Source organism: Nannobrachium achirus (assembly GCF_963921795.1).
Source record: "Nannobrachium achirus genome assembly, chromosome: 21".
Taxonomy (NCBI): domain Eukaryota; kingdom Metazoa; phylum Chordata; class Actinopteri; order Myctophiformes; family Myctophidae; genus Nannobrachium; species Nannobrachium achirus.
In genome coordinates, this window is record NC_137828.1 from 54,731,038 (window position 1) to 54,749,327 (window position 18,290).

The 18,290-nt window shown below is 44.3% G+C and overlaps 1 protein-coding gene across 2 annotated transcripts in view; it reads left to right on the forward strand.

Moving 5' to 3' along the window:
* Window positions 1-18,290, forward strand: part of LOC308307266 (cadherin-18) — a 198,519-nt gene that overhangs the window by 19,830 nt on the left and 160,399 nt on the right. For both annotated transcript variants that reach the window (XM_080752445.1, XM_080752446.1), the window contains exon 2: window positions 12,928-13,553. In XM_080752445.1, coding sequence (XP_080608571.1) covers window positions 13,317-13,553 — 237 coding nt within the window. In that variant the 5' untranslated portion in view covers window positions 12,928-13,316. The remainder of the gene's footprint in view (window positions 1-12,927; window positions 13,554-18,290) is intronic.

The window sequence follows — 18,290 nt, forward strand, 5'->3', positions numbered from 1 at the left end:
CAAACTCCGCCAGGCCAGCTATGAGCCGTAATCTGTGGGCTAAATCAGACCACCAGTATGGTCGTTTGAAATTAAACCGATTCAGTCGGTTTGAGTGGAAATCAATAATCATCAAAGTACAGAGATAGGATATTTCCAACTTGAATTTGCTATATGGATTTCCTTGGCTAATAATAGTCTAGGCTGATTCACTGCAGATATTACCTCCCACATTTTATGCACGATTCCCCAGGCATGTGCAATAGCCCATGTGTAATTCAATATAATAAATATTCAGTATCTGATTCAATAAAATCCGAAGGTTTTGCAGACATTAACTTAACCAAATTCCTTTTAGCTCGGGGCTGTGTACAGATTCTCAGATACACGCCACAATGCCACATGCAACAACCAGTGGTGGAAAAAGCCCTAACATATTTTACTTTAGTAAAAGTATCACTACCGCAATGCAGAAATACTCTGTTACAAGTAAAAGTCTGGAATTTAAAATTTACTTGAGTAAAAGTATGAAAGTGTTGGCATCAAAATCGCGATGCGACACATTGTGAGCTTGTAGATCGTCTATTTTCAAATAGCCAAGGTACAGTATAAAATAGGGTGGTTTATGTATGTTTTATACTATTACTAGTAAGACGCCTCAGGGCGACATTCTTGGCCATCTGGCCAGTGATGTATATCGGACCAGTCACCCATATATGGAGACCCCTGCATGATAGTCAACAATGTGATGTCAGAACATGTCCATATATGGGGATTTCCAAATTTGGGCATTCCCAGATCGGGACAGGGATCTCCATATATGGGCATAAAACGGACAAGGACGTAATTAATTTGCAAGTGTGACTCGTGATGACATCAGTGATCTCCATATGGGCATAAATGGGACATCGAGCCAGAGCGTGATGTCAGAGCGGCAAACCCATTCTGTTAAGAGTGGTGACATCACAGTGACATCAGAGCATGATGTCAGAGAGACAACCCCATAGAACCACAGTGTCAGGCGTGACGTACAGCTAGGGGTGGCTCGGTATCAACATGTTGTTATCGCGGTTACCGTCCTCCCATTTACAGCCGGTATTGCGGTAATTACCGCACCCCCGTATCTATTAATTAAGGTTCGGCGATAAGACAAAATATTCCTATCATCTGCCCAAAATTCGTCGCTCCACAGTCCTATAAGCCCGACTGCTCGAGTTCCCCGTACAGCACAGTGGGTCTGGCTTTTGAAAGTAGCAGATCTACAAGCTCACAACGCGCCGAGTTCGCAACGCGTTCTGAGCTTGTAGATCTTTGCAGTGGCGGGTTACTATAGTAACGTAGGCTACAGAGGCGTCAATTGGGTATGGCAAGCTATGGCACCTGCCATACCTAGGCTACAGGGGGAAATAATAAAATGTACTTTTCATCGTGCCTGTTGCTAAGGTATGGCAACATGACTGGTGTGCGCGCGTGCAAGACACCAGTCATGTTGCCATACCTTAGCTTTTGCTGAACTGACGCCACTGGTAGGCTACTGGGGCTTCAGACACTGCACGCTGTTTGTGAACAAACCAGATGAGACGGGTATAGTGATTGTGTACGGTCTGTGATTATGTAAACTCACGTCTCAAATCGCATTGATTGAGTGGTGATATAAACATAGTAAACAGGTTTTAGTTACCAGACTTGACAGAAAAGGTTGTAGTCGAACAACGACAGGCACACGCGCTACTGTAAAAGTACTCACGTCTAGCGCTGGTTTCATTTTCGGTTTTAGTCCTCGCGCTCCGCCCGTATGAATAAAACAGAAACGGCCACAAGGTATGTACCGGTATAAACATACTTGTGTGAGTTGTGTCGTGTGGATTATGGAGAAAGTTTAACGCTGCTGAGGCTATGAGGCTACTGCACTGCTCCAGTGTCCACTGTGTCTCCGACTCTCAATGTGACGGGCCAAGCTTCCAAACCTGTGGTACGCGGCCCAGAGCAGAGCGGCATGGAGCGCATGCGGTCCTCGCTTCTCCCCCGTTTTAAAACTTGCTCGTTCTCAATAAAAATAGCCTATTTTTTGTCTTTTTTGACCGCGGTAAGGACCCTGACACCGCGGTAGGCCGCGGTATACCGCGATACGGCGGTACGGCGGTTACCGAACCCAGCCCTACATACAGCCAGAGATACGTGGTTTTCATAGTATACTTGCGATCTTCTTCTTTTGTGTATCATCGTCTTTGATGATTGGTTGACGACATTTAATTTCACAAGATTCCGCGATCTACGGTCGCAATAATTAATATCTGTAAAGTAACTGTAAAGTAACCAGTTACTAAAGCATAGTGGGTTCAGTTAGTCGTCTGAGTTGGAGTGCAAAGAGGAGCCCTGATGTGCGGTGCTGATAAAACATCAGTGCTCGGCATGCCTGTCAGACCCACTCAACCTTCACGTGCATCGCGGAGACGGGCAAATGTGAGAGAGGCGCTAATTGGGCCCTGCCAACGTTTCGCGAAAGGGAGAGCAGGACACGCGAGAGAGGAATGGAGAGATCGAAGGAGGGGAGGGGAGAGGAAGGAAGCTAGGAGCAGGGCGAGAGAGAGAGAGAGAGAGAGAGAGAGAGAGAGAGAGAGAGAGAGAGAGAGAGAGAGAGAGGGATAGAGAGAGAGAGAGAGAGAGGGAGAGAGAGAGAGAGAGATGGACGTCCCTATCGATTTCACACATCTGAGGCAGATGAGAAGGGAGCTTCGGGGTGCGGTCCCTGCATTATCCACACGCACAGCAACTCTCTCACACACACAAACAGACACACTCTCTGCATCGCTCGCTCACCTCCGACTCCTCAACCGTTACACACACCCCCGCTCTACTTGTCGTGCTTCTGTCACAGGACCCGAGGTTCTACCCCTTCTGCCCTCCGATTTTATCTGGTTCAGGAGGCTACACATTTTGTCTGTGTCATTTCTATTCTCTCTCTCTGCACCCTTGCACGCATCGCCAGGCACTTGAGAGGCAAGTAGCTAGTAGCGTTGCTCGTGAATGTCCTCCACCATCACCACCACCATCACATGCCCTCTTTCTCTGTCACGAGGGAGACTACCTGACTTGGAGGAGAGTTTATATGTGTGCACGATGCTGATTCTGTTCACAGCTTTGCTGCTACTTTGTGGATCAGAGCACAGGAGAATCCTGTTGCCTTAGGTGTATTAAAAAAGGAAGCAGTGACGCTCATCATCACTTAGGTTTTTGCCATAGATTAGTTCTGTACACTGGTGGGAAAAGTACTCACAAAAATTACTTGTGTAAAGTATTGACATCAAAATGTACTTGAAGTACCAAAAGTAGAAAACTGTCATTATGCAGAATGTCCCATTTCACAAGTTTTCAAATGTATAGAATTTTGAAAATAGCAGATCTGCAAGCTCACAATGCGACACGTTAGCTTGTAGATCTGCTATTTTCAAATGGACAAAATGTACCGTATATAGGGCTGATGTGGTAAATGTATGTTTTGTAATAACAACCAAAATCTCCAAAGTAACTAGTTACTAAAGTTTTCAAATACAGTAAATGTTGTGGAGTAAAAGTACAATGTTTGGATCTGAGATGTAGTGGAGTAGAAGTAAAAGTATTGGACATACTGGACATATTGGACATATAGTATTGGAAATATTCAAGTAAAGAACAAATACCTCAAAATTGTACACTTTTATACAGTACTTAATTCAATTTAGAGCTGTTTTAGCCTAGTCCTGTCACATCATCAGTCAGTGATGTTACGAGTTTCATCCCTGTATTAACTAATACGGTATATCATCCAGACTGCCTGGAACCAAGGGTCAGAGATACTGTATGTACTTGACCAAGGCTTCACAAATAACACCGGCCCCAGTGCCAAATGGTAAATAAAAGGACAGTTATGATGATAGACTACTGTACATGCCACAGCCTGGAGGGATGATTGCTCTGAGGTTGGTGCAGCTCCATCAACCTGTCTGTCAGTCAGTCAGTCAGTCAGTCAGTCAGTCAGTCACTCAGCCAGTCAGTCAGCCAGTCAGTCAGTCAGTCAGTCAGTCAGTCAGTCAGTCAGTCAGTCAGTCAGTCAGTCAGTCAGTCAGTCAGTCAGTCAGTCAGTCTGTTTCCCAAAGTTCAGGTGATATGAATCACCAAATCACCATCGTTTATAACGCATCGTTGTGAAGTCAACCTGCCTATCTTCATGTTGCCAATTTGAACATTTAAGTTCATATTTTTTATTTTGTGATTGCATTCATGCTTTTAAGTACTGTCATAAGTCAATGATTATGGCTGATGGATCCTTGTCTATAGATGCTTTCACACTGGAAACCCAAATGAAGCATTCATCACAAACGCAGGAACCAATACATTAAATAACACCCCCGAACCCACCAGAATATCCCATGGCCTTATTCTGGCTTTTAGCCATTGATGCAGTCGTTCTCTGCCACGACCCGAGGGGGGAACCATGGATATGCTGCTACTTTTGTATTCCATCTGTTAATTGCTAATTGCATTCAGCTGGTGTCCTGGTGCTCTGAGGCCCTGTTCATACAGCTCGGATAATGAAAAAGCAGCTGTACTCCGGGTCCCCAGGACAGGACTTGAGGAATCACTGGTTTGGATGTTCTCTGGCAAACGCCGCAGTGAGCGGCCAGCAGGGAGACAAGATGATGAGCGTGGAAACCGCTGTGTATTTATTCTCCCCCCGCACACTGGCCAGCAGATGGATGCTGTCTGCGGCGTCCTGGCAGACAGTGGCAGTCGCCACTGTCCTGCGGGGAAAAAAACTCAGAAATCCAGAAAACAAACGCACGCTTGCTAGGGCATTCACGAATAGTGATTTTTGGTATTCAAATTATTCGACCTCAAAGTATTCGAATAGTCGAATATTCGACAGGACTGGCCAAACTGTCAAATATTAAGTAAGCAAGAGGCGAACATTGTAAAAATGTACAATATTTATCTGTGGAACCGAGTCACATTAAATGTAATACCTACAATTCCAAGTGCTTTATTGATGTTGGTACTCACAATAACAATTCTTTTACATTCTCTGTGTAGACTTATTGTAAATTAAGTAATGCAGATGTTTAACAAACAATACTTTTACAGGTCCATTTGGTTTCAGTTGCACTCTCTCAAGAGTTAAAGATCTATAAGTGGCCAATTGGTTACCAACTCTCCATCATTTAGCTGGGAACCACCTGGAACCCCCTCTAGGTTGAAAACCACTGCCCTAAACCTAACCTTTAAAAATGTCTAAGCGAATCTTTTTCTACTTGTATGCCCAATAGGCTTGTGACGGTTTCCGTTTTAACCGGTTCGATTCAGTTTACTTCATTATACCGGTTCAGTTTATGAATACCGACTAAACCGAGTTGGGGGAAAAATACAAAAGTTTAGCTTACAGATGTAAACGTATTCTGGCGTCGTCACATGTATTTTCCGACAGCACTAAATTAATTCTGTATTATATTTATTATGCTTGTATACTGAGTGGAGGAGCGCAGTTCTGCTGCTACTGTTGACAGTTCACTGCTGGGAGTCTAGTCTGCTGTGGCAGCGCAGCGACCCGCCTCCACTGTCCTCTCCCCCCGTCCTCTTCATTCAATCACAACTTACTGGACACACACTCTAACTAACGCTGATTGTTTACAGAAGTGGACATTGGACAACGTTTTAGATGCCACACAGGTCTTCATCGCGTCTTTACAACAATAGCGAAGATTAACGTTGGGGTGAACTTGGTCAAATAACTTATATTGGCCAAAACACTGAGGTTGCAAGCTAGCCTAGCATGCTATAGGAGATACAGTATGTATGTAGCCTAGCTGTTTGATTGATTTAGCGTTTACGTGGCGGCGGCGCTCCTTTGGTGGTCCACGGCCGTCTGCGCCTTGCCCTCCCGGATCCGTGGAGGGGCGCCACGTCCCTATAGGACCAGCAGTTCTGGCACTACGGCCATTTAACCAAAAGTAGCCGATCGGATCTACAAGCACTCCTTTTGACCCAATGCATGCATAGGCATTGCACCTGAGCAAAAACAAACACGGCAGAGAGCATTTCCCCCATTCCACACAAGCAAGCAGTTACAGTACAAACAGGAGACATCTCACTGAGAAGATCCTTATAGAATAGATGTATAAGAGTTATAATTTATGGCTAACTCGGGACCATAAATCTGTCCACCTCCGGTATTACCGATTCGGTTCGATTTTTAATTAAATACTGAACCGGTTAAAAAAAAATCAAACCGTCACATGACTAATGCCCAACTCTAAAAATCAGTTTTAACCAATAAAACAACCATTGACCTTGTGAGGATCAGGACAAATGCTCCTTACAATGTCTGTTGTTTTCAAATTCTATATACTTGTGGGGCCATTTGCACCTCACAAGTATAATAATGTACACACACGCACGCACGCACGCACAAACAAATGGGATGTTTTCCATTTTCTACATGGCTTCATTAATGGAGCTAAACAACACATATATCCAGGGTTTTTGACGAGTGCAGCGATGTTTTCTAATTTGACACCGAAGGGAAGGGGAAGGAAAATTAAAAAGAACACCAAATAAATAAATAATAATAATAAACAACTGACTGCTGAAGTGACTCCTCACAAACATAATTAAGGGCTGTTTAATTTGGCATGTAAAAGCAGGGAGATGAAACCATCAGGGAGCGGCTCCTCCCTCTCTCTTTCTCTCTCTCTCTCTCTCTCTCTGTCTCTCTCTCTCTCTCTCTCTCACGCACGCACGCACGCACACACGCACGCACGCACACACACACACACACACACACACACACACACACACACACACACACACACACACACACACACACACACTTCTCGGCATCCCCCTCTGTAGTGGCGGTGGGGGTAACGAGGTGGGAGAAGCGGGGCAGGGAGAAGATATGCTGGGGCGTGTGGTAATGGAGGCGCCAAGGGCAAGGCTCCGACAGATGGCATTTTGCGTGGCGAGGACAGGAGTGTTAGGACGGACGAGGTGTTGCAGATCTCTTTGAAAGGTGACAGTATAGGAGGTGTGTGGGCGGCGGGGGCTCCTGGGTTGGCTGGTAGGTGGGTGTGTGGGTGGGTGCGAGAGGGCCGGTGTGCGATGGGGAAGGAGGTGACTGACATATCGTCCCTGCCCACATAACTCGGTGGGGGTTCATTACGGCGATGGACCTAATTAGCTCCAGGCCTAATCTGTGTTTAAAACCTGCTGTTGATTGGCTTTAATTATCCACAAGTCTTAACGGGGGAGCAGAAAAAAAAAAGAGTGTAGCATTTGTCTCGTTGATGCATGTGTGACTCAGTTGTACTGTAGAGAGAAAAAGAACAGAGTGACATTTGAGAGGTGGATTTGAAGCATCAGTTTGTTCAGTGTAGCTATAGCTGCCAAATTACGTGATTTCGATGTTTATGATGAGCAGCTTTCTCTGGCCTCAGTCTGTGCAGCTGCAGTGTTTGGCAGCCAATGGTTTTCTTTTCTCATTTGAAAAAGTCCATTAATTCCAAATCTCACTTAGAGTTGTACTGCCTGTAGCTTGAACATAAAATATAGTCACCCTGCAGGGAGTTGCTGAGATAGGATGGCAAGAGAAAAGAGTTGCAGGAGTTTGTCCTTGGTGTTTTGCAAGCGTCAACTGTGCACTTTTGTAATATGGATATAACTTAATATGGATGTATGTGTAAGTGTAGTGCCCAAGCATGGTGTTATGTTTATATGAACCGTGTGCACTTGCTCACGCATGCCCAGCACGGTAGCCTGTTTCCCTCTGAGACTGTATAGCTACACTGTATGGCACCTTTTAAGGCCCATTTATATATTCAGAATTGATAGACCATTGTCCACATACTACGGCCCGTACTTAATGTCTGCTGGACCAAACAATATATCTATTTGAAGGATGGGCGATTCAACCATTGGAAAGTTCTAGAGTGGCTTACAGTCTCCTGACTTGAACCTAATAGAAAATCTCTGGTGGGATTTAAAGACCTTTTCAAAACCCAAACTCAAGAATAATAATAATAATAATACTCCTCAGGAACACTGCCAGAAGCTGGTGTCTGGCTTTCCTTCACAGGTCATAACAGCAAAAGGGGGTCTACTAAGTACTAAAGACACTTGTAATGATGGTTCTGAAATGTTATGAGACTGCAGCAGTCACTGAAAGTGGCATTTGTGTTGAAGTTGGAGAAACCATTTCTAATATTAGTTAGTTGTGTCTATTTACATAGATTTCTAGTTTGATTAGCTTGTTCCAAACAGCTGACAGTATGTGGATTTAGGCCAACTAGATTTGCAGGCCTATGCAAGCTTCTAATCCAGTTGTATGTGCTGATCAGAGCAACAGTCAGCGAGCTATGTCCATTTGAAGTGTCCTCAAGTAACTGTAACTGCAGCTGCTATCCATGGTCCTGAAGTAACTGTCACTGCAGCTGCTGTCCATGGTCCTGAAGTAACTGTAGCTGCTGTCCATGGTCCTGAAGTAACTGTAGCTGCTGTAGCTGCTGTCCATGGTCCTGAAGTAACTGTAGCTGCTGTCCATGGTTCTGAAGTAACTGTAGCTGCTGTCCATGGTCCTGAAGTAACTGAAGCTGCTGTCCATGGTCCTGAAGTAACTGCAAGGGCTCCCCCATAAAACAAATTACCATATTTGAACTGGGGACCCTGAAAACGAGTTACTCAATTTTCTAAATCCCAATCCCCTCTCTCAGCCTCGTATTTGATTTGTTGAGTCGCTCTATGTACCCATCGACTTACTCTTAAGGGCTTTGCACACAGGACCGTTGCGTTTCTTTCCGTTTGCTGCATGATTAAAACACATTGGAATTGGTCTGCAAGGGTGTGCGGAATCCACACTGCGGATCCGAAAAGGAGTCAGAAAAGGAGTCAATGAGTTTATACCGCATGCGACAAGACGCACAAATCGAACTGGGTTCGATCGTGAAAAAAAAACGCACAGCCGCAGCCACCTGCCGCATGGCAAATTCGGAGCCGGTGTGCACGAGGTCATAGAGAATCATTGTTTTCTTTAAAAAAATGGAATCGTCCGTTTTTTCCGTGCGAGAAAAACGCGTCTGTGTGCAAAGGGCTTTACCTTGACTCAGTAAAGCATCAGCTGAAAAACAGACTACAAGCGGGCGCCTCGTAAATGTAGGGTAAAATGTTTGTAAACCTTCCCGTTTGGGAGAGGTGAGCTCTCAAGTGCATCGTGTTCGCTCCCTCTTTCCCTGGTGGGACCCCCCTCTTAGTCGTATGATAGGCGTTTCACCCGCTGCTGCACCACTCCATTCCAGCCTGCTGTTCCACATGTGGTAAAGGTTGGTGCTGTGAAATGGAATGCAGCGAGTGTGTGCTCAGCACGGTGCCAACATATTAGTGGCTTTCTTGCTCTCTAACATCCAATTCTCTCCAACACAACACCCCCCCCCCCCCCACACACACACACACACACACACACACTCACGCACGCACGCACACACACAATGTGCTTATAAAGCACAAATGAATACCACTAGCCGTACCATGCACATATAAACATGCATGCAGTTCAATACAGTATCATCAGCATAAAGTGTTATTGGTGACGGTGGGGCATGTGTGTGTGTGTGGGGGGGGGGGGGGGCTGTTTGGATCTAAGCATTTCTATTTACAGTGCCAGCTGCCATTGATTCCATGGTTCGCTCAGATGTGTTTTGCCTGGAATCAGCATGGTAATCTGTCAATTAGAGCACTGATTAAAGAGACCTCAGGGAGTCCCCCAGTCAAACCTCTGGAAGCAAAATAGTCACGCTGACACATGATTGACTCCCGCTGAGCAGTCAGCTAGCCAAACTGCCAAAAGGAGCATAATGGGTCCTTGCAGGTGGCAAGGGAGAGCAGTTGTTGCAACACCTCGCATAGATCTGCTATTTTCACAGTCTTGTATGATTGAAGCAGGGCTTTACTACTGAGTCACAAAAAAATAAAATAAACTACTTTCTAGCCTTGACTGCCCATACATCCACACAGAAAAGTCCTATCTGATTGCATTAAACGATGTTAAACTCACTTTGCCACTCACTTTGCCACTCACTTTGCCATTCACTTTATGCATACGCATACCATGAATGACCTAAATTATAAATACACTGTATCCGTTCTTTTTTTCTTTTTTTCCCCTTTGGTTTACTTTTGAACATACACGGCTTCCAGCAATGATAGTTAACTAAATCTATAATAACCCTGCTACTTATGCATGTGTGGGTGGATCTTTGCCTGGTTAATAAACCAGACCGAACACAACACCACCCCCTGGCGGTAGTGGTGTTGTAGTACGGTCTGGCACCGATCAATTGAGATTCTATTTCCTCAACCAGCTCAAGGAAGTTATTTAAGAAGGAAGGGAAACACGTGACCACTGGGCATGGCTATGGAGCTCAGCATGGGTGCCAGAACTCGCACCGGAAGTACGATAAAATACATGTCAGTGAAGCGACCGCAGTTTTCCCAGTGACCCTGAGCGCAAATGTGGGGGCCGATGGGCAATAGGCTTCCCACCAGCTTCCCACACTCCCGCGCCCCCACCGTTGCGCTCAGGGCCGTTGGGAAAACCGTGGTCGCGTCAGTGAATGGAGCTGGCTTGATCAGCTCATGAACAAACCTGGAACAAAAACTATTTATTAACTACTGAGACCTTTGTCATCTAATCTGTTCAGGAATATAAAAGAAGACATATCAAAGGTATTTTTACAATCACTTGCTTTTCGATGTGCACAGTACATAATGAAATAATAATAATAACAGTAAATAATAATCGTTTCTGTCTCCGAAGTATCGCGAGATTTGGTTCCCTGACAGGAAACAGTGGATAGTCTCGCGATACTTGGCTCGTTTAGAAATATACTTTTTGCTCTTTAGATACTGCTATAAAATGACACAGTGCACACATCGAAAATCCACACAGCACAAAGAAATGTGTGACATGCGTTCTTTTATTTTCCTGAGCTGAGTATTTTATAAAGGTCTCACTTTTTCATAAATAGTGTTTGTTCATGTTCATGTGAGCTGCTGGGAGGCTGCTCCACAGTCTTCCACCGAACTTCCGGCTGCAGTTTGGCACACATGGTGCGACGAATCTGCCGGTTGGAACTGCGAGATAGCGAAAGGGGCGTGGCTGTCTTTACCTCTTATTTACCTTGAACCAGCTTCAAGGGTAGGCCAATCAGGGTTGTATGCTTGGGGCACTTCCCAAAATGAAGTGTGTGATAGAGGCTGGCAACGCCAGGCAAGGTGGATCTGTGAGACAGTACCGTGTCTATTGTTATGATTGCAATTTAATCAGGAGCTACAGTATGATTGATCTGTTGTTTTCCACATGGCCTCATTCCATCATATTCAGCTCTGCAGGTGTGTAACCTGTGTGTTACTGTATGTCAACTATTCTAGCATCACAACAGTGATGCCGCTGTGTGCTAGAACAGCTCTGTTGATACATTGGCCGGAAAGGAGGTCATATTAGCTTAAATCCAAATAAAAAGAAATAAAAGAACACTCACCTAAACAACACACGATAGTCCCTCCTGACAGGAAAGTAATAAAGCCCTATTAACGTTGCCTATATTTATTATTTAAATATATTAACAGGAATGCAGGGAAAAACACAGTTAAGCATGGCTTTCATGTTGCCTACGGTATGAGGATCTTGCCCCAGATTACACATGTTTGGCTCATTGCTTTAGAGCGTTTACCCAGGCTCGCCTTAATCCGAGAGGCTGTTCCCCCGATCCGATGTGGAACAGCCTTTTGCTTCACCTGTCAGTGGCTGTGCTCAGCACGCTGTTACCGATACAACCCTTCCCCACTTCACCAAACATCGCCCACAACTATTATAGTTGAGCTGCACAATTCAAATGTTGAGATGTTTGAAACATGGGGATTAGTCAGGGCTTCTAAACATATTCATGAATGGCTTTCCGAAGGAAACATAGATCCAGTTTCACATGTAATTGCAAAGGGCTTAATATTGTACGTCCTGCAACACTTTTGAGTTAATGCTAAGCAACAAGCAGAGTTGACAATGCGTGTATATTTTACCTCTTTAATGCTCTTTTCGATATGTAATTTCCATTTAGCAGAATCCCCTCCTCATTTCCTTTCCATTTCAGTGCTTTTTAAAATCACCCTCTGTCCAACGTTTGATTAGCTTAGTGTCTGTTCTTATCATAATACATGTATTTCTTACTGACATTTTATTATTAAATTTGCCCAGACACAAATTAATCCTTTGCAGCAGGTCCAAGTGATGCAAGAACTAAGAAAATAAGAAGCCTTTCTTTTCTTTTCTTTTTTTTCTTACAAAACCAACTCAGACTTTTGCCACAGTGGTCATGCACTAGTTCTGTATACAAGGCTGTGACCTCATTTAGCAAAGTAATTTGCCAAGTAGTGGGTTGACCAGGGATTAAAGAAAAGTAAATTATTGAATCCAAACTGTGTTTGAATAATGTAAAATGGCTCACAGTTGAGAGCTTGCAGATATTGTAGCGATTTTCAGTGTACGTCAGCGGAATGTAATTAAGTATAAATCAGGCTTTAGTGTCATATCGTCATTGTCGGGCGGAAACCTTGTATCTCCAAGTTACAAATCTGTATATATATTTTTTTTCTTTTTGTAAAGTAAACCCCTTATTCATCACACAAAACTAGTGAAAATAGCTGATCTACAAGCAAACAACGCCTCGCGGTGCAAGGCTATTTTCACTATTTTATTTTCAACAGTTTGGGGCATACAAGGTTTCCACCCGACAACAACGATGTACTGCCTGGCGTCCTTCTGGGCCTCAATCTATGACCACTTGGAGGAGTGGACTTAAGAGAATACAAGTATTTATTGTTGTACTAATCCTTCTGTTTCTTCTCTTCTTTCTCTCTCTTACACAGGACATACAAAATGACTGTTGGGATTCCCTCCATGTGGTAATAAAAAAAAAGAAAGATCCCTGGACCTGAATATCCGATTTGCCACCTCAAAAGCTCGGGAATATTACACAATGTAAATGAGAAACCTCGACTTCACTCCCCCACCCCACCCCTCCAAAAAGATGATGGCTGCAGACCGTGACACTTAGCGGATCTATACCCCCGCGGACCACCGGCCTTGCTCGGCTTGGATTATAGCGCCCGCCTCGCCACTCGGAAGCTGCGGGGGTGGCTAGCGGCGGAGGCCACTCGCGGCGGCGGAGGTGGTGGCGGTCGCAGGGAGGAGGACCTTGACTAACACTCGACGACGCTGTGGGAGAGAACGTGCGGAGCGCTCAAAGGTCGCCGCCATGAGGATGATACCCACCGCCTCCTCTCTCTGCCCCTTCCTGGTGTGCCTCTGCTTCCTCCAGAGGTGCCATGGGGCGAGCCACCACGGCCCGCTGGCCAAGCTGCCCTCCAGGAACGGTACCAGGCTGGCCAACGGCGAGACGGAGGTGCACCACAGGCCCAAGCGAGGCTGGATCTGGAACCAGTTCTTTGTTTTAGAAGAGCACTTGGGACCGGAGGCACAGTACGTGGGGAAGGTGAGCGCTGGTTTCCTTTTATCCAATGTCCACTTAAAGGGATAGCTTCAAATTACTTTTTTCCTATCGATCACACACCCCATGGAGACTTGAATTCATGGATATTTTCTTGTTTGTTTTTGTCACATTTCTAAGCCAATAATTTGAAGAGACTCTTTGTGTCTCCATAGGGAACAAAGCAGGCTCTTTGTGTCTCCATAGGAAACCACTGCTGGTCATCAAGTTATTGGCTTAGGAATGCGACAATAGACCTGTGAGGGTCCATTTGGAACCCCCTCGAGGAACCCTGAGGGTCCCTGGACCACACTTTGAGAACCACTGCTCTGTACTCTCTGTGTAAACTAATAGTTAGTTGACTAGGGTCGGCTCTGTACTTGGTCTGCTCTTTCCTCCCATGTACATTGGTCTTTGCTTAAAAATTGCCTATCAACAAGATCATAGCTTGTTGTGACTTGTGAGCTAGTAGATCAGCTATGGCGAATGTCCCCCTCAGAATAGGGATGCTGTGGTTCAAGTGGTTATGGTTTTCATACTCTGACAGTCATACCCAAAGGTAGCCTATACAGTACCTTCTCTCTGAGAGTTTATTGGGGGTTGTTATTCTTTAGTCACTGTGTTTCCATTCTGTACCAGAATAGCCTCGACAATGTCTGTTGTCTGGGTCAAGGACAATTATTATACGAGACTGGCGAGGGAGTCTGCAAGCTATCAGTGAAGTAAAAAAAACTGTTTGAACATTTTTGATCACAGGAGGCCCTCCATTGTCAAATTCGGCGAGGAATTGGTAGCTCCAGTAGTTCTTTCTTCAACTTGGCTGACAGCCAAGTTGTCTATTTCAGAGCTGTTTTTATGCATGTCCCCTCAAAAGTTGACTGTTGACCAATCACAGCTCATATGCATGATGTCATGAAACAATGGAGATGTCAAATGTTATACAAGCTCATTTAGGTCACATACTGTAGGCTCACAATGGTGATGATGCTCCCAAAAAGGGGCATAGCTTTGGTTTCCGGTCTGGTCTATAGGTGGCATATTTATATGGATTGCTAAATCCATATTTGGCCAAAGAAAAGGAGACAAACACCATTCAACATGCCCATAAGTCAGTTTGTTTCCAGATCTTCTCTGCATAGTGCAGCTTCGCCACCATTTACAATTTGTTAGGCTTCCTCACAGACTGACAAGGGAGGCCACGCCATTATTAGACTTTGGGACTTACCGGTAGCTTGAGGGCAGTAAACTGATGCATTCAGCCAATAACTACTCCGCACAGTGTTTTGTCCGAATTCCACATATTATGCACTGACAAAATATCCTGTCAGCAGAGAGATTCCCAAGTTTTGTGAGCTGCTTACAGATATAGTGTGTACTGTGCCGCATCCTTGGAATCATGCCAAAAAAGTCGACAAAGTATTGGGTATGAGCAAAATAAACATGGAATTCAGTCTATGTGGGTTCGTATAGCCTTCTAGTTTGCTGTACTGTAAATGGGGAGGTAACTTGAAGAGATTGTGGAGAAGTTTTTCTTTCACTAATCACTGCAAAAAAGCAACCACAACAAGCAACCTGGTCTCCCAACAAATTCTTTCCATGAGAGAGCTTTTCACCTCGATAAGAAACAGACACAATTAGTTTATCCACACTTCTCCATCCTACTTGACTGTTGGGGAGCATAGCATGCCTCCACATGCTATTTAGCACCATCTGGACCAGTACCCGTGCAGTGTCAAACTTCTGAATATATCGGTTGTGCTGATCATTAAATATTCAACATTATCACCCTCAACCAAACGATCTACAGTATTTCATGTTCTGTTGAAATCCATGTTTCAGTATAGTGGAGGATTTGTTTTCATTAATCATTAAAATGTGTTACAAACATCCTCTCATGATGTCAGGCTAAATGTATTCTCAGTAAATAAGGAGTTCCCCTCATTCAGTATGTCTACCACACTTTGAAGCACCCTGGATTATGTTCCAAAGTGGAAGAAAATCCCCCCCAAATTGAAGCTATCGGTATATTGAAAGGATAGCCCTTGAGATACAGGATCTCATTTTCGAGGGGTCCCCTCAGGCAGGCTACAGAGTTTAAAAGCATATTATTATACATACATAAAAACTGACACCAGCCAATAATAATAATACATTTACATCACAGTCATTAAACCTCATGAGAACCTGACATCGAGCAACAACACTTGATACCATGAGGATGATATCTGGTTTCTATGGGGGAAAAGAACCTTGAGATGAAATATGAGATGGTTTCAGTTGGTTATGATGCAGACCACATCCTTACAAACATATGGCTTATGACTCGTGCCCCCCCCATCTCCCTGGATCTTTAATGTCACTCTCCACTTCTATCTCTCCAGTGAAGAAGAATACCTCGAAATAATCATTTAAAACCAGACGGTAGTCCATGTGGGGCCTTTATCTTTATAGCCTCTTGATCGGTGATGTGTCACCCCAGTGACAATGGCTATGTTAAAATGATTGATGCTCCTCAAGGCGGAATGAAGGTGAAGACTGTTAACTTCTACCCAAGCGGTGACACCAAAGAAAACATTATCCGTTTAGCTCCACATTTAATAATAAAGAGAATAGCAATGGAGACACGTTGTTGATTGATTCACCTCTTGACAGAAGAAGAACATTAGATAAACGCACGCCCTTTAAAATCGTTTGTAGGGAACATTATGAGGGTTGTGCCCATGATTATTATTTTTCTGAAAAATCTCTGCCAATGCCAAACAGCTTATTCTGCACAGAAGGTAATGATGATTGACATTATCTATACTCATATCATGCACACAACCCAATATTCTACGAGTCAAACATAGCTTTAAAGTTATGGATAACCCGGCGTGTTTGTATGGTGTTTGTGATCGTGGTGGCTGGCAGTGACTTTTCTCAGCTTTATAATAAAGCCACTGGGGCCTGGTTAAGTCTCCTGCTCGCATATTGCCTGCCCTTATCTCTTGAAATGTGAAAATGTGTTTTCTCTGCTGCAGTGATCATTATTCTAGCACTCAGGCACAGGCTAATCCCCCTCAACCACACTCAGAGAGAGAGAGAGAGAGAGAGAGAGAGAGAGAGAGAGAGAGAGAGAGAGAGAGGTGGTTTTCTGCACATATCGTGCAGAAACCTTAGTTTCTCCATATTACATGCCGGCAAACGTAGCATCAAAGGGCAGTCTACACCTTTGTAGATTTTGTATATTTACACGTTACATGTTGAAAGGAGTTAAGTATAAATGTTTAACCAAAGAAAGGTGTTAGCAAGAGCTTGTGTCTAAATACTAACTCCATTGGATTCAAGGTGTGGTTGTTTAGCTCTCCTTATTTTTTTATTAATTTTTCCAGTGTTTTCTTTTTCTTTTCTGGAAAGTAACAGTTTTGGACATATAAGATGTCCACATGACAGCGATGATATGTCTGTATTTCAACAACATTGAAGTACACCAGGGAGTAGAATGAGAAAGACAGAGAGAGAGAGAGAGAGAGAGAGAGAGAGAGAGAGAGAGAGAGAGAGAGAGAGAGAGAGAGAGAGAGAGAGAGAGAGAGAGAGAGAGAGAGAGAGAGAGTCAACCAGCTGAATCCAATATCCTCCAAATATCACCTTTCACCTCCGCTGTCTCTTTATAACACAAAATAAACATTTTCATCGAGAAATGCCCTTGCCAACACAGGGAAAAGAAAGGGGTTATTTGTTGATGAAACATTGTTTCGCTCGTGTTTATTAGATGTACAGTATAAGCAAACCATAGAGTCCCAAGGTGCAGATAGAAAACAGCCTCTCAGCATTTTCCGTGGCATTGTTGTAGCTTAAGTGGTACAAGGGTATTACTTAGGGAATAGCTACAGGAGGTACCTTCCCCTCCACAATGGCAGTTTATCAGTGCGCTAATTGCATGAAGAAGTAATTACTCTCATGGATTGTAAGTACCATTAAATACAGCCTTTCCCCTTTTAATGTCCCTGACTGGTTGGCTGTCCGGGGCGGGCTGACTAAGCTGCCTGGTTTGTTTGGTTGGCTCTATGACATTGGCCTCTTATGATAATATTGATGTACAGTACTTCCTACCTTCAGGTTGTGCGTGTGCCTGCGTGTGTGGTTTAGCGATGAACACTAAAGTAAACACGTGCAGGCTAATCCTGGATGATGATAAGGAGGAACGGCGGAGAATAAAACCAATGTGCATATTATTAGGGAATTAACTTGCCACAGACATTTAAGTGCAATGGGGGTCTCCCGATGGTTAGCATGAGAAACATTTAATTATGTGCTTGGTCTGGGCCTAAAGTGGCCGACAGTCAGAATGACCCTTAACTCATTCGTAGTTTACGGCCGAGGAGCCCGAAGATTTTTCAATGTCTTTCACTGCTGGCTTCTCCTACCTGTTAACGCGGGCGCTCATCCAGTTCCCATCGTGCGTGATCGGACACTGCTATGCATCGTTCTCCGTCTGTAAGCCGCGGAGTTTACACAGAAAGCTAACGGGCCAAAATAGACGACGGACCATCCGCTTCCGGTTCACGGCCTCAATGTTAACTGGTCCGCTCAATAATGTGTCCGTGTAGAAACCGATCACGGAGCATTAGTTCCGGCCTATTTTCGTTCCGCTTCGATAAATTATTTATTTTTAATTAAAGCTTATTAAATCTTCGGGTTCCTCGGGCATGGCAGGGAAGGGGTACAAAGGGGTATTTTTTTGGCAGAGGTTGAGTTAATTAG